Source organism: Pelodiscus sinensis, chromosome 1, assembly GCF_049634645.1.
Source record: "Pelodiscus sinensis isolate JC-2024 chromosome 1, ASM4963464v1, whole genome shotgun sequence".
NCBI lineage: Eukaryota > Metazoa > Chordata > Testudines > Trionychidae > Pelodiscus > Pelodiscus sinensis.
The window spans coordinates 79,485,428-79,502,142 of NC_134711.1; the positions used below are offsets into that span (position 1 = coordinate 79,485,428).

The window sequence follows — 16,715 nt, forward strand, 5'->3', positions numbered from 1 at the left end:
GACCAACAGACTTGGCCTGATACCACATTAGAATGAGCTGCATAGTCCTTGCAGCTCAGGCTGATGCCCTGAAGACTAGGAGGAAAGTGGGTACGACAGACAAGGCTCCAGCCTATGTCTTAGCTTATGTGAGCTGTCTCCACCACTCTTTCTAGCATGATAGCCTGAGCCCTCAGGCCTAGGTTTGTCAAACCAGGGTCTAAGACTCGCTGCCGTGGGTTGTTGCTTTTGGGCCACACTCTGATCTGGTTACAGCCGCTGGTGACTCTCAGGAGTAGTTATGTGGGCTTCCGTGGGACCTATTCATATATGTAACTGCTGAATATAAACAGGGCTTCAAATAAAGACACTGCTTACGTGACAAAACCACCACATCAGCCTCTCCAGTTCACACAAAAGCCTCTTGAATCTCCTATTCTCCGGGTATGCCAACTCTTGGGAGTTTTATATAAGTTTCATGCTTTCTGGTGCTCTCATTGGAGCAGCAGCTCTTTGAGTCAAGTGACTATATGACAAACTCAGCTTTCTTTTTTAAAATGGAAACTTTTAGCTCTATTTTAGTGATCTTAAAAATAATAAATATGGGTTCCATTTTATTTGCTTCTTATTTCTGAGCCTTTAGTATGTGTTCAGGCCACATCTGAACTTGCCATGTAATCACTTGACTCTAGGATCTGCTGCTTTAAAGGGAATACCAAATAGATTGAGATTTATATAAATCTCCCAAGTTGGTGCACCCAGGGCACGTCTACACAGCAGTGAAAAAGTTGAGCTAAACTACGCAATTTGAGCTACGTTAATTGCGCAGCAGACTTGGAAATAGCTTAATTCAGCTTTTGGCGCTGTCTACAAAGCAGGAAGTGGAAGGAAGAACACTCTCCCTTCAACTTTCCTTACTTCTCATGAAATGAGGGTTACCATGAGTCAGAGACCTCCAGCTCGCCATTATTTCGAAATTATAATTTGAAGTGTAGACACGCTCTTTGTTATTTCATAATAACAGCGGTTATTCCAAAATAACGCTGCTGTGTAAACATAGACCCAAGGAATAACAGATTCAAGAGGCTTTTGTGTGAACTGGAGAGGTTGATGTGGTGGTTTTCTCACTTAAGCAGTGTCTTTATTTGAAGCTCTGTTTATATTCACATAGTTACATCAGCCTTTACAAGCACAAGATAAGATAAAGGCCTTTTTACTTCATCCTGAGCCTAAATTCTCTTTACAGAGGGAAGTTAAAAGGGGGTATTTTAACCAAGCTAACAGCACCAAACACACGACTGTAATGAAAGTGCAAGTTAGTGCTTTTGCATGTTTTTGTGAGCCTCTGAGAAAAGAGGCATTAGCTTGATTAAATTTGAGTGCACAGGATGGAACTAAAACAATAGCTCATGGACGTAAAAGTCATTTTTACCCCTTGAGATACAATAATACAAAAGGTATCTGAAACCACTTGGGAAGGAGAGAGAGATTGGGAGGCCGACACAACAATACTACATTTAGTGGCTTGGCTTTTCCCTGTCGTGTAATTGTATTTCTATGGACTTGACCTAAACTCTTTCCAAGCCTGAAGAGTTATTGTATGTGGACTTCTAAAGTGAGCAGAAATAGTCAAATTCTGCTCTTAGTTACTCCGCATGTATCAGAAATCACTGTTGCTGAGCCAGATTTACTCTAACCAAATGTAGCCCATAGATTGCATGGGCTACGGCCCTGCTATGGCCCTGTCACTTCTATTTATCTTAAGCATCACACAGAACATTAGCACTACATAAATACTAAATAATGGTCATCAACATTTCAAGCTCGCTCAGCTTTCAGATTTTACTCTATTTAAACGTGAAAAATGAGCTCACTGTTATAGCCAGGTATCTTGGTGTAACCAGGTATCCTGGTGTAGCCAGGTATCCTGCACCCACTAGTGGTATTTGGGGTCTGACTAGCTCTAGTACCACCAGAAGCCCTGCAGGGCCAACAGACACATATCTGGGGGCACAACTCACCCTGTTGGAGAGGAAATGGCTCTGGAGGAACCTGGATTGAGATTGTTCTTGATGAGAGCCAATGGCATAGGATTGTAGTACTAGGAATTAGTAAAACCTGAAATGTGAAGTTATCTATAACAAAGATTAACCTGTGCAATGGATTCAGCTCCTCTTGAAGAGAGAGCAGGGTTCCATTGACTTCACTAGGAACTGACCTGGCTTCCTCATAAGCGGATCCCCATTACATTTCAGTTTCAATCGGCTGATGTTGCAGCTAATTGTTTTTTAAGTCCTTTATGAGAAAGCACCCAAGGTTGTGGATCCTCAAACAGGCTTCCTTTCTATTCAGTAGTGGTGTGAACAGAAGGAACAGTGCAACCGACTACACCTACCAGAACTGCTGGTGGCTCCTTTACACAGACTAACCCGCTATCCCCTGCTCCTTTACAACATCTGGAAGAGAAGCAGTGATGCAACACAGAAAGCCTCCATCCACTCGATTAAGGAAAAAGTGGAAAAGTCTATACGTAAGTAGATCAAAAGTCAAGTTCTGTGTTCAGCAATTTCTCTGAGGGTTTGTGCACTTGAGATTCAAATGTAAATGAGTTTTTTTACTATGTGAAGACGTGATAGGTGGCATGAAAAACTCATTGCAATCTCTTCAAGGCCTTTTCTTTTTCTCAAAATTATCTAGTACCATTTTCATATTGTCAAAGTCTCCTCTCAAGAGGGAAATGCAGGGCATAAATCTGTTACTCATATTTGCAGAGAATTAGGGTTGCTAGATGGATTAACAAAAAATACTGAACACACACACCACCAAAAACAACAACAACACCAGGAAAAAATTCTGTTGAGGATAAAAAAAAAGGTGGGGGAGACCAAATTGTTGAGAAAAAAAAAGGTGCTGAGCCTTACCCTGGGAGGGGGAGAGAGCTTGTACCACATCTTACACTACTCCATCTTACACTACTCCCTCCAGTTTGGGGCCACACACTAACCCCCAATGCACCCACCCCTCCCCCTGAGCGACCCCCCCCCATTCCCGCCCAGCCCAATGCACTCACCCCTCCCCCTGAGCCAGGCCCCACACAGCGTCCCCCATCCCAGTGAACTCACCTCGCCTCAGAGCCAGGCCCTCCACAGTGTCCCCCATTCCAATGCACTCACCCCTCCCCCGAGCCAGGCCCCCCACAGCGTCCCCCATCTCAGTGCACTCACCCCTCCCCCAGAGCCAGGCCCCCCACAGCATCTCCCATCCCAGTACACTCATCCGTGCCTCAGAGCAAATCACCCTCTCCCTACGGAGCCAGGCATCGGAGGAACGGGACAGCTGGGTAAGGAAATGTTACTTTTAAAGTCACCGCTCCTGTCGCCTGGCCCAGCTGCCTCGGCTCACAGTGTGTGTAGAGGGAGGCATCACGTGGCTAGCTCCGGGGTCTCTGCTCAAAGGGTCATGTGGGCCAGAGCAGCGAGCACTCCGCTCCCACCCCAGCCCAGCGCCCACCTAGTGTGATGCCTGGCAAGTGCCTCCTTCTACCACCCCTTCGCTACGCCTCTGCCGTGCTTCTCACTCCCCCGCCCCCGCCAGATGCGGCAGGGGAAAATTGTCCCCGCCGGGCTTCCATCCCAGGGAAACAGGAAATGCCAGACATTTCACATGTCTGGTATTTTCTGGGTTTTTTTTTTTTACTGGACTGGGCACCCAAATAACGGACAGTCCGGGTGAATACCGGTCACTTGGCAACCCTACAGAGAATCACTTGCATTGTTGTGTGAACAGCAGAGAGCCGTTCACAAATAGGAACAAATCAGGGAAAATCTCAAAGAGATCTCTGAGATAGAGTCAGGTCTAGCAAGGGTACAACATGGTTTAATCCTTAAAAGAATAAAATTCCACCCAGAAGGGGCATATTATGCCAACAACTTTTCTCAGAGTGACAGTCTTAATATGTGAGATACTTAGAGATCTTTCTCCAGCTTGTGTAGGAAAAAATGGATGGGGTTTTATGCTGGATTCTATTTTACATACATCTATTAATTCAGTCATTCCCTGGAATGCACAATTTGCAGCTGTACATTTCTTATAGATAGGAAGTTCGTTGTAAGACAAACTTATTCTCCAGTGCCCCAGTCCAACTCCCATTGGAGTCAATGAGGGAGTAGCATTCAACAGAAAATGAATACAGCTATAGGCATAAGCCTGACACTTGATCTCAGCCCAGGCTTACAATCCAGGAAGTGACTTTGAGCCACTTGGCCTATGTGCCTTCCTGTCCTCATCTTTAAAGCAAGGACACCACAACTTACCTGCTTTGTTGGGCAGCGTGAGGGATAATTTTACCTTCAGTGTTCCCTGAAGCATTGTGCGCAAAATGGCTGTGCATTCAAAATTAGGAGTCAAACTGAAGTTTTGCCCTTTCAGGCCCTGATTTTGCAGTCTGAGGCCAGCTCGACACTGGGGGGAGAAATTCAATTTAAGAGCTGCAACTCCCACTATGAGAATAGTGTAGCAGGAGTCTATATTCTTTTCATTGAATTTCTAGGGTAGCCCCATAGCAGGACAAACTCTTGCATCAACTTCCCTAACTCCTCACAACTCCGAGGAGTACCGGGGTCAACGGGGGCACCCTCAGCATTTGATTTAGTAGGTCCTTACTTCTTCTTAAACCTTTGTACTCCGAGTGGAGCATAGGTCATCTACAAGTCTCCTCCATTTCACTCTGTTTCAAGACAAAACTTCTAGCTGACTCCAGGAGTACCCCAGTTGTTGTCCTTCAATCTCAGTAGATCTTCTCCACTTTGTCCGAAGTCTTCCTCTTTTGCATTTTCCTTGTGGGTTTCATGTGAGAGCTTGATGGACTATGCTGGATGATGGTTTTCTGAGAGTATGGCCTAGCCATCCCCACTTTCTTCTCTTGATTTGAACTTCAAGTGGTTCTTGTCCTACTCTGGTCCTTACTAGTCCCACTTAATAAAACCCCAAGAGATCGCTATCCAGAGCTCTGATTCCAGGTAAGTGTAGACACAGCCTCAGGCATGTGCTTCACTTTACAGACTGAGTAGACCTCCTGAGTTTTAGTCCTGTCCTTTAATCATAAACCCATCCTTCCTTTTAATGTTTTTTCTTAAAGACACTCATTGATTCCAATAGCTTTTGAACCAAGAATTTACCCTAAATTAAAACAGTAAAGAACTTGCTCATGATATTAGAGACCAATTTGGAATAGCAGCTTTTTTTAATTGATGTTTAAGACAAAAACGTAAGTGAATCTTTAGAGTCATGCATATTTTAAATATCTGGTAATATGACACCCAGTCGATCACATCAGTGTATTCAAATCTGTTTAAAGACACAAGGTGAAATCCTGGCTTCACTGAAATCAAGGCAAGTTTTGCAATTGAGCTCAATGGAGCCAGGATTTCACCCATGGCTTACAGTGTAAGCTTTGGGCCAACCTTGCAAGCCCCAGAAACCAAATCCTCAAAGGATTTGGGGCAGTTATTTCTGTGCTGGGATCCTGGGCTCCAACCTTGACTGCTGAGGCCTTGGTCCCACTAACCTTGGGCATCCCCATAGGCACTGTACTTACACAGACATCCAGAAGCAGATACACTTTCAACTGAGTTCCATTAACTCCGCTTCCACCCAGCTCCCCAGACTTGCACCACCAGCATCTATTGACTTGCCCTGGTCAGTAACCTGACCAGTGTAAGTTTATTACCTACTCTATCTCTTCTTCAATGTGGAGAGGACATATGTAACCTGGGCTAAGATTTTTCAAGAACTTTCACCAAACCACACTGTTTTAGGCACAATATATAACAGATTTATTAACTACAGAAAGCTAATCACTTAAGTGATTGTAGTCGCAACCATAGAGATCAAAGTTGCTTACCTATGAAATAAAAATAAGTGTACAGTTTGAGTTCTACCAACTAAAGAGGATTTGAACCAAGCAGTTTCTCACCCTGACAGATGGTACAAATAGGTCACAGATCTTCAATATACAGGCTGGAACTCTCCTCCAAGCTTGGCTCACACTTCCCAGTTCATTGCCCTCCAGATGTGTTTCCAGGTGTTGAGTTGTAGCAGGAGTGAGGCCAAGTGATGATGTCACTTCCCCTTTTGTATTGTTTCTTCCAGTTTGCTGGAAAGAGCTTTGCTTCTGACATAGGGGTCTGCCTCCATTGGGCAAGCAGCCTTCATTGTACATGCCCTCTCTCTGAGAAGTCTCCATTGTATACAGTTCCTAGGATAGTAGAATCTCTTCAGTGGGCCATAGCATGACTGGCTACTCCATTGTTGTACCTGAAAGGCTGGTTGTGAGTATTCCCAACAATCACAACATACTTCAGTAGCACACACATAACAAAACTTCATAACTTCCCACACAACGATACCTCATGCAATCCAACAGGATTAATGTTCAACAGCTCAAGAGTTTTAAAATGATATTACACAAATCATACTTCGTACAAAACATCATAATCACATAATAGTGATGAATATGGAGGTTCCAGAGTGCTGTTTTTGGATAAAGAGTGCCACAAACTTCCACTGGAATTGTTGAGAGTCAGACATTTAAATACTTTTGAGTATCCACTGCAGTCTAGCATTGTTAAGGGCATTCAACATCTCCCAAGTTTGGGACCATTGTTGTCAGCCATGGGGATAATTGACATTTTGTATTTTTCAGGAGATCTTGAAGGTAAAGTAAAATGGCTGGACAATTTTCAGAAATTTAGGCAGCTACAGGAGATTATAATTTGGCCTCCACTTTGGGACCGTGACAAAAGGTTCTTTATCCCAGAGGCAAGTATGGTATTTATATGTTATCCTCAGAACTTTTTCTTTGAAAAAAAAAAAAATTATCCATGCTGCTTACTCCAGGGAGCTGAAGAAGTATCCCAAACCAAGAATAATATAGGTTATATGCAAATATTACTTATTGTTATTCTCTTATTAGCTGGGTTTCGAGATAGAGTTGTGCAAAACTGTTCACCTTCTTCACTCCCTGAGATGAGCCAAAGAAATTCACATTAGCATTTAAATAATGTAAAAACATGAATTTTCCATGAGAATGTGTTCTGCTTTCTGCTGAGGTGACCTGTGACCTCCCCTTGACTTTGAAGCCTGCCTTTAAGTAATGTTATGGTACAGTCATTAAATGGAGCTTACCTTGATGTTCATTAAATTTACTCTAAAGAAAGTGATCCCAGTTCGACTTTTCAAAGAATTAAAATTGTTTAATCCATAGTATTGCGGGGGGGGGGGGGGGGGGACCCCATGGCCATGCTCAGCTGGTAGCTGATTGGCATGCTTAGTTTGATATAAACTTTAATATCTTACAAATATGAAGAGTACTTCTCAGACTCATTAACAACTGGCTAATTTCCGGTTTTTAGTCATATTTGTGTGATTCTTTTTTCTATTTTTTCTTCCAAGTATCTGAAACATATTTTAAGAGAGAACATGAGTGAAAATATCTTGTCTTCCAACACCAGAGAGCTTCTTCGGGAAGGGAGGTTAACTCTTGCAGGTAAATGCCATTTTACTCACATGCCAGCAGTACAGCACCGTATTCTGTACGGGCAGTACTGCACAGATCTGTGCCCCACTGATTAATTAGAAATATGGATCAAAGAAAAACAAATATACAACATGTCATACGGTAAGAGAGAACCAGCTAAACTGTCAAGAGGAGAGTAATCTGTGTGCTTGGTTATTGTTGCATCTGGGTGGTAAACATGCCAAATGTTGATGGAATCAGCTTGATTGGCCAATATCCAAATTTCAAAGAGGGTTTTTTTATTGTGCTATTTTAGATTGTGGCTCAGGGAACCCTGATGAAGTTGAGACTGCTCTGTTCAAAAGGGTCTTTGTTATTGTATGGTTGATACATGCAGCTCTGAAGCATCCATTGCTGTATTAGTGTGGAGGCTCCATACACAAGATTAAGGAAAGAATCAAAAGGCTAATTTTTTTCATCTGTCCCATGTTAAACACAACCTTTCTATGGGATTAGCCTTGGTGGATGGCTCAAGGGAGGAAGGTGATACCATGCTAGATCGTTTCTGCTATTAATGAGGCAAAGTTTATTGAAATGGGGGAGCCATGAAAGGATCTCACCAGTGACACAGTTGTACCCAGCTGCAGTATCTCACAGTGTTGGAACACATCTTTCATGGCAATCCTAATAGCATCACAGCGTGCTGCTATGGTACAACGTCATATCACTGCAACAAAGCATCACATTATAGGGACGTGCAGGTTTGTCTCATTGGATGAAGAAGGCAATATCTCTATCTGACCATGCTCATCCCTACCAGAGTGTGACGTGGACACTGGGCAGTACCAGCATCCCTGTCCTTAACCACATGCCAAGAAGACCAAGAACAGAAGAGGCACAGAGAAGTGGGATAAAGAGCCCAGTGTTGGTGGAAGCATGAGAAAAAAGTTTGCATTTTAAAATACCCTAATTAGTGCAGCCATGCACTGAGGCAAAGAGAATAAAGCAGAGAAGTTGTGATTCAGCTTTCTCCTGTCCTCACAATCATCATTATAAACTGGGGCTGATGGGACCAGACCAAGATTTCCCCTTCCTCCACAGACATAGTCCAGGCACAGGGAGATGAAGATGTAAGGCTGTAGAAGAACAGGCACAATTCTGAAGACACAAATTAATACTGTTACTTTTTAACTTACAAAAATTCACTGCTACTGTTTGGAAGGGTCTGGAGGAAGGGGGCAGAGCTTCTTTATTTTTTTAATTTTTTTTTAATCTAGCTCTTCCTCTCATCTCCAAAACTTCAGCCAGCAACCCCCATCACCTGAGAGATCCACTGCTGATGAGATAAAGAACTGGGACTTATCACTAATCTGCATTTCTTACAGGAATAAATTTGGGTTGAAGACAGATAGGATGGCACAGCCATATCTTGCAGAAATAAGTTTACAGCGTCAACTTATTTGAGCTAATATAAGCAATTTGAGAAAGTGCATGGTTTGGCACTATTTCTCGATCTTGTCAATTTCAAAATGAAAAAAACCCCACATAATTCTAACCAAGATGAGATGCTGAAAATGGGAAAGAAGCATTTGCTAAAGCTATGGATTTAATAAAACACAATCTAATATTGAAGTGTGCTGTGCATCTCCAAGCCCAAGGTCTATACCCTGAGGTGTCCGGCATTTTTACTTTGGGATAATTCTCTCAAATCTGGGTTGTTTCTTATTATGCCTTGAAACCAAAAGGCAAATGAGTAAATTGTTAATCATAGCTTCCATCCTAAGAAACAGGTTTACTTCACTTAGACATTCTGTGACTAAAATGTCTCCTCCTTCTACCATAATAAAATAATGTGATCAAAACCATATGTGAAAGTTGTATAGGGAATCAGAAGCAGACAGACAAGAACCCAGAAATCCCAACTGGAGCCTGAAATGCCATCTCAGCATAATGCCCTACACATGAATACTAGGGATGGTATGTGGAAGATGCAGTTCTTCATAGCTGGCAGACAGCTGTGTGATTCATGGATAAAGTCAGGCTGGCCACAAATCTCACCACCTTCAAAACGAAAACCTCAATTCCCAGCAGCAAGTGGAGACAAAGGATCAATTATCCTCATGTTGTTATAGGTAGAAGAAATACATGCTGACCATACTTCTCCCCAGCATATTAGCTACAGCCATTGTAGAAATGATAAGACAATGAGGAGCAAAAGTACCTACTATGCAGTGGCTAAAACATAATAGATTAACTACTGTACATAGAGTAGACGGACTCTATCTTACAGCAAATAATTTACATCAGTATAATCCAGGTAACACTAGGGCTGTGTCTACACTGGCCACTTATTCCGGAAAAGCAGCCTCTTTTCTGGAATAACTTGCCAGCTGTTTACACTGGCCGCTTGCTTTTCCGGAAAAGCAATGACGATCTAATGTAAAATCGTCATTGTTTTTCCGGAAAAACTATGCTGCTTCCGTTCAGGCAAAAGTCCTTTTCCGGAAAAGCTGTTCCGGAAAAGGGCCAGTGTAGACAGCACAGTAGTCTTTTCTGCAAAAAAGCCCCGATCGCGAAAATGACGATCAGGGCTTTTTTGCGGAAAAGCGCGTCTACATTGACCATGGACTCTTTTCCGGAAAAAGTGCTTTTCCGGAAAAGCATCCTGCCAATGTAGATGCGCTTTTTCCGGAAATACTTATAATGGAAAACTGTTCCGTTTTAAGCATTTCCGGAAAAGGGTGCCAGTGTAGACATAGCCTATGTCAGGCATGTCCAAAGTCCGGCCCGTGGGCCAATTGCGGCCCGTGTTCCGGTTTAATACGGCCCCACAGGTAATTTGGCAATATCTATCTTTTATGGCCCCCAACGAATCCATATGTATTGAGATGAATACATTGTAAAATCTCAGTTAATGTCAGTTGGTCTAAATCAGTTATAAATATATTTGGACACAACATGTATACTTGGTGTTATGTTCCTGTTCATATTTTTTGAACTTAAAAGTTGACAGACAACCTTTATTACCAATAATATGTAATGTACTTTACAATGTTCCTGACATATTTCAGCTTCCTGGATTTTTTTTTCATCTGGCCTTTAGATATGAAAGGCAGAGTGATTTAACACCTGTTTAGATTTGTCATCCATGTGACGAAATGAAAAGTATGCCGTTTGCAATAAACTTTGCATAAAATAGTTAATTTGCATTTAATTTTAATGGTTCAAAGAATGTCAGGCAAAATGGTCGGCCCTCACGCATGTTCACTTCATCAAATCTGGCCCTCTTTGAAAAAAGTTTGGACTCCCCTGGCCTATGTGATCAAATATAATCCACTGCTAAGCATGAAGGAACTATGTCAAAAATTACACCAGAGTCTTAATATGATACAGGGGCTTTAAGAAGCCCAAGAAAAAGGAAGTTTTAAATAAACAAGACCAGGGACTCTCGTGTTACTGCGGCTGTTTGTAGTTTCCTGAATTCCTGGTGAGATAAAGGAGAGGTCTCATGGTAGCTCCTATAACCTTCCAGCCAAGTCACTGATTAACCAACATGCACTAGGTCCACTTGCCTAGGGCCCCCATCTCAGGAGTAACCTGACCATCCCAAGGAAAAGCAACACACACAAACTGCCGAGGCCAGAATGCAGGAGGGTGTGGCATTGGGTGTACACTGTGTCAAGAGCCACTGCAGGATAAGAGTTATTATGGGATAAGTGCATGAAGGACACCTGGTTTTCCCCGGAAGAGCCTTTTCCACCATTTGGCCCCATCTACATGGGGCCAAATGTCGGGGGAAAAAACCCTCTTTCAAAAGCCTCTGTTAACCTCATTTTATGAGGAAGAAGGGGGCTTTCAATTGAGAGGGGTGTTCTGACATTTGGCCCCACGTAGACAGGGACAAATGGCGGAGAAGACTCTCCCGGGGGGAAAAAAACAGAAGAAGGAATGCAAATACGAGTGCTATTTGCATACCTCTTCGAAAAAATAACACACAGTGTTGCCGTACCCTGAGTGGCATCATGAAGGAACAAGTGGGTGAGACTGTACAAGTATTTTTAAGGGATCCAGATGAACCCTGGAATTTTCCCTCATTATGTATTTGCAGATGCCATAGGGTATTCCCTAGCGCCCCATAAATGAGTTGTGTGCTCGACAGCATGCTGCTCTTTGTAGCTGTGTTCAAAGATATTCTAAATATGATCTGACTTATTTTGGTAATGAGAAACTGCTGGTCTTTTAGCATAATGTGGCTCCAATGTGCCATTATTATGAATGGCCAAAATGACAAAGCAAAATGCCTTTCATGTCTGGAGTGTGTGAGAATACAAAAGAGATTGTGAGTGGCCTGTTTAAAATGTGCCACATTACACCAATCTGCTTAGAATAGGAATTGCAGTGACTCAGAACAATCATACTACTCTTTGTTTTTCTCCTCAGAAAGTACACGGATCCTTGATGTCTACCTCTTTCTATTCAATGATTTCCTATTAATTACCAAAACTAAACGTAACAAAAAGGTAACAATGGGCAGAAACAGTCACACTTACTGTACGTGTTTTTTGCAGCCTGGAAAATATTTATGCCAGTATATTGGAAGAATTATTTTTAGGAGAAAAATGCAAGTGGAATAATGCATATGAAGGATGGTGATAGTTTTGTATATAAATAGCAAGCAGTAAAACACCCCATTGTAGTTCTTCAGAAGTGTTTTTATGACAGATGTGTATAAAGATGAAACAAAATACAGGACTATGTAGCACTTTAAAGACTAACAAGATGGTTTATTAGATGATGAGCTTTCGTGGGCCAGACCCACTTCCTCAGTGGGATCCCATAATTTTTTAAAATTGTATCCTTTGGTATATATGGTTGTGACTATTTTCTTCCGCTATTTGATCTGAGGAAGTGGGTCTGGCCCACGAAAGCTCATCATCTAATAAACCATCTTGTTAGTCTTTAAAGTGCTACATAGTCCTGTATTTTGTTTCAGCTACACCAGACTAACACGGCTACATCTCTATCACTATTCTACATGCAAGTGTATAAAGATATGATGTTATAGAGCTGATATGGTGTCCAAGGTTTGCATTACTGGATATTTGTTTAATTCCTTTATCATTCCCCCATTCCCATACCCTACATACTGGATCTCTAAAGCCAGCTACTTCTTCTGAAGTGTTCTGAGCACTATAATGGTACATGTCAATCATACACTTCCAGTCTTTTATAGAAAGAATATCAGAAATCAGAACATTTGGGAGCCACTGAGGAAAAAGCACAGGGAAATGGTGAAAAAATGAACCTAATTGAAAGAATAGCAACATACTCAGAAGCTCTGGATTCTACCTCTGGCTCTGCCACTGCCTTCTCCAGGCACAAAATGGGAGTAATGATACCTCCTTTGTAAGACACTTTTAGATCTGCTGCTGAAGCCACTCTATAAAAGCTTGGTATTGTTAATTATTCACTGCCACCAAACAGGCATTTGGCAATTGAGCCTCCAGTATCTGGGAATACAAAGGCAGTGAAATGTATGAAGATCATTTAATGGCGTAGAAAAGATAACAAGCTGTATGTGGTGCAATAGATTATTGCAGGAGACACTGTCTGAATTGGAAGTGGTTTTTAACAGACAGCAGTTATCACATTGTATAGACACAGGTTAGAGTCTATGCCAGCCACACCATGACATAGTCACATTCCCAGTCATGTGGCTCTCACCAGGGTGGGTACGTGTACCCTTGGTGGCACACAGATGTTTTCCAGGGGTACATCAGCTCATGTAGATATTTCCCTAGTTTTACAACACACTACCTAAGATGCACTAGTGAATTCAGTACAGAGTAACATTTCATACAGACAAAATGAGAAAGTCAGAAATTGTTCAGTAATAGTGTGCTGTGACACTCATGTCTGAGTTTGTAAGCCAGTAGTGAGGTGAAAATTGGGGTATACAAAACAAATCAGATCCCCTGAAAGGGATATAATAGTCTGGAAAGGGTGAGAACCACTGCTCTGCTTGCACATGCCCCAGGAGGGTTTGCCCTAGGTATGCGTGAATCAGTTTCAGACATACTGCATCAACTGTGTGGCCCTTTGCAAATTCTTCATTACAGATATCAGTAGTGAGCCGCCTATATGGACTGCACAGGATTCTACTCTAGGATTGATAAACCCACAAGTGTGAAGAAACTAGTAACCTGTATTAAACAAGGCATTTGAAAAATAACTAGGATTGTTTGTTTTGTGCAGTTGGGCTTAACTTTGACTTTTAATCTGCAGGTTAGCTGCATACTTTGGAGGTTGTTCAGGCAATAACAATTTTTTTGAGGCTTAATAGCTATGTAAGGCCTCTGAGAACATTCTGCAGGGAAAATAAATTGTGAGAGATGTTTATTGGTCAGCATTCATAGGAGTTTGGTAAATATCTAATCAAGTGCTTTTCCTTCCCACTTTCAGAAATACGGGGGCTCAGACACAGGCTTAATACCTGTATGCCCTTCCTTTTCTCCTGAACTGCAGTCTTTGATAAAAGATGGTGGTTCTTGTACAGTCCTGGACCAGCCCATTCCACTAGACAGACTGACACTCAAAACTATTGATCCATTCCATGTAACAGGTATGTTTAACATGTGTTTTGTATGGCAGTGTTCTATGCACAGTGTAGACAGAGAACCCCTGGCCTTTCCACCACAGGCATCCACTCACGTCCTTTCTGTCCCAACACAGAAGACTCCTAAGGGAGGTCTGCTACCAGAGAGCTCCCATGAGAGTCATTACCTCCTGAATCATGGGAGCAGGGAGTGGGGGGAGGAAGCCTTGGGAGGAAGCCTTGCAAGCCCCTGGAGCCTTATCTATTACAGTTGAACCTCTCTCATCCGGGATTCTTTGGTCTGGGAGGACCACAAATGTTGCTAGACCAGAGAGCCCCAGCCAAAGAGGTTGAGAGCAGCTGGGAGCAGAGCAGGTATTTGATACTAGACCGTATGGCCAGTGACTTGGGGGCAGAGGGCCCCAGGAGAGCTGCCATCCCACGGGAGATGGAGGCAGGGAGCCCCAAGAGCAAATGCCGCCTCGTGTGGCTGAGGGCAGGATACCCTGGGAGTAGCTGCTGCCCTGGCCTGAGCCAGGCAACTAGGAGCAGCTGCCGCACCGTATGGAGCTGGGGGCAAGGAACAAAGCTCCGGGAGCAGGCTAGGAGCAGCAGAGCTGGGAAGGTGGGCCATAGGAGATCAGGCCTTCTGGATTCTCCCGGGGTGGCAGCCAGAAGGGGAACCCCTGGAGAATCTGGAAGCCTGATCTCCCCTAATTTGGCAAACTCCCTTGTTCGGGACCGCTCAGGTCCCAAGGGTGCCAGACCAGGGTGATCCAACCTGCATAACTTGTCTGTTTTTTCCTCTGGCTCTGGAGAGAAGGAGATTCCTATAGAGAGTGGCCAACTTTGTTCCTTGGTAAGTGACTCTTGAGCAGGGCTACTCAACACACAGCCTGTGGGCCATTTGTTTGCGGCCTGCGGTGCAGTTTGGGTTTACACAGGGCTCAACACACAGCCTACAGGTGGGATCCTTTGAACATGGTCTCCACAGAGAACACACTCCACAATGGTGAGGCATCTTCCAAGTAGGGTGAGCACTGAAAGATGCAAGTGGACTGGCTGGCTGGAACAGATGGGTACAGGGTGTCAGCGTTTCTAGCTCCCAGAGGGGAGATGCCAGGAGTGCTGGGGCATTGTGGGAAGTGCTTTGTATTCATGCCCGTCAGTGTGAAAGAAGCTATTTGCATATATTTGTGTATATATTTGCACGTAAATGCAACTGCACTTACGTTGAGGTCCTTGGCACGTGTTGTGAGTATCATTGTGGCCCCCAGGGCTTCCAAAGTTGAGTAGCCCTGCTCTAGAGTTTTGGGAGGAGAGTTGACCACTAATGTTGTCCTAAGTTTAGAGCCTGTTAGAGCCCAATGTTGGGCTATACAGAATAGAAATAACACACGGTCATCTGATAAAAATATTTCAGTCCCACACACAAGTCAACTGGCAAAATCTTATTGCTTGTCCACCAAGCAAGCTAGTCTCCCAAATCCACAGATATTAAAAACAAACCTGAAACCCACAGAATTTATTTTAGCCTTGAAGTTCATCCATCTTGACTCATCAGCATGCCATGTGCTGCCAAGCCAGACAGCAAAGAGAATAAATATAACTAAAAATGAGATAAAAGCACCAGCATCAGAAATAAAAAACCAGTGGCTTCTTCAGCCTGCTGCAGACTTTGTCTCTTTGTGTGTGTGTCTAAATGCATCTCCCTACCAACACAGCCTAAAGCCAGCAAACGAATTACCTGTAGCTTGCAGCGTAGCTAGTAGGTGAAGAAAAGGGCAACATCTGCCTCTGATCTTGGGTGCCCTAGTTGGGCATACACAGATTCTTGTTTCTCAAGAAACATCTTGGGCATGTAATGTGTAATTCTATGAGCTGGACTATTGCAATGAAATGAAATGTTTGCCAGTGTACCATACTCCAGCTAGACAGTGAGTGCTTGATCAGAGTCCGCGTAAAAGCTGCAGCAACCTCAAAACTCATCTTTCTCACCAACAGAAGTTTGCCCAATCCACCTTTTCTCTCTAATAACCTGGGGCCAACAGAGCTACAACAATACCACATTTCATCTTTGTAATTTATTGGCAGGACTTTATAGGTAATATTCTGACGTGGATCCAAAATTCAGTAATTAAAGTGAGTATCATTAAGTTTCTCCCTACAAATGGCTGATTTTCAGGTCAACAGTTAAACACGGCCCCAGAAGATCCTGATTTGTGGGAGAGTAAATCTTCTTTGGGGGTCAGGAGGACTTGCATTACCCCAATTGTTGACAATCCGTGATAGCTCAGTGGGGCTTATATTCACTGCTTCTAACTAAATATATACATTAAAACCCCTGCATCCTTTCATAATATCCTGCAAACCATCTGCCTTGTCTACTGTCATGCACACAAGTCTTGTCAATCAGACTCACTCACTACCAAAAGTGTCTTTGAAATTCTTATTAAGAACTACCCTGGTAGTTTATGTGATTTGCAGGAGATTTTTTTCATGGGCTTTTTCCAGGATTAGTCATATGGGCTGGCATAACACTAGCAGTAGGAAGTCTGAGATTAGTGCAAGGACAACTGGATGGGAGAAGATATAGAATCATAGAATAATAGGACTGGAAGGGAC

The 16,715-nt window shown here is 43.0% G+C and overlaps 1 protein-coding gene across 1 annotated transcript in view; it reads left to right on the plus strand.

The window, feature by feature from the left end:
* Window positions 1-16,715, plus strand: part of PLEKHG7 (pleckstrin homology and RhoGEF domain containing G7) — a 61,295-nt gene that overhangs the window by 35,251 nt on the left and 9,329 nt on the right. The window contains exons 10-14 of the mRNA XM_075925536.1: window positions 2,335-2,509; window positions 6,683-6,798; window positions 7,432-7,525; window positions 11,936-12,015; window positions 13,958-14,117. Of these exons, the coding sequence (XP_075781651.1) occupies window positions 2,335-2,509; window positions 6,683-6,798; window positions 7,432-7,525; window positions 11,936-12,015; window positions 13,958-14,117 (625 nt within the window). The remainder of the gene's footprint in view (window positions 1-2,334; window positions 2,510-6,682; window positions 6,799-7,431; window positions 7,526-11,935; window positions 12,016-13,957; window positions 14,118-16,715) is intronic.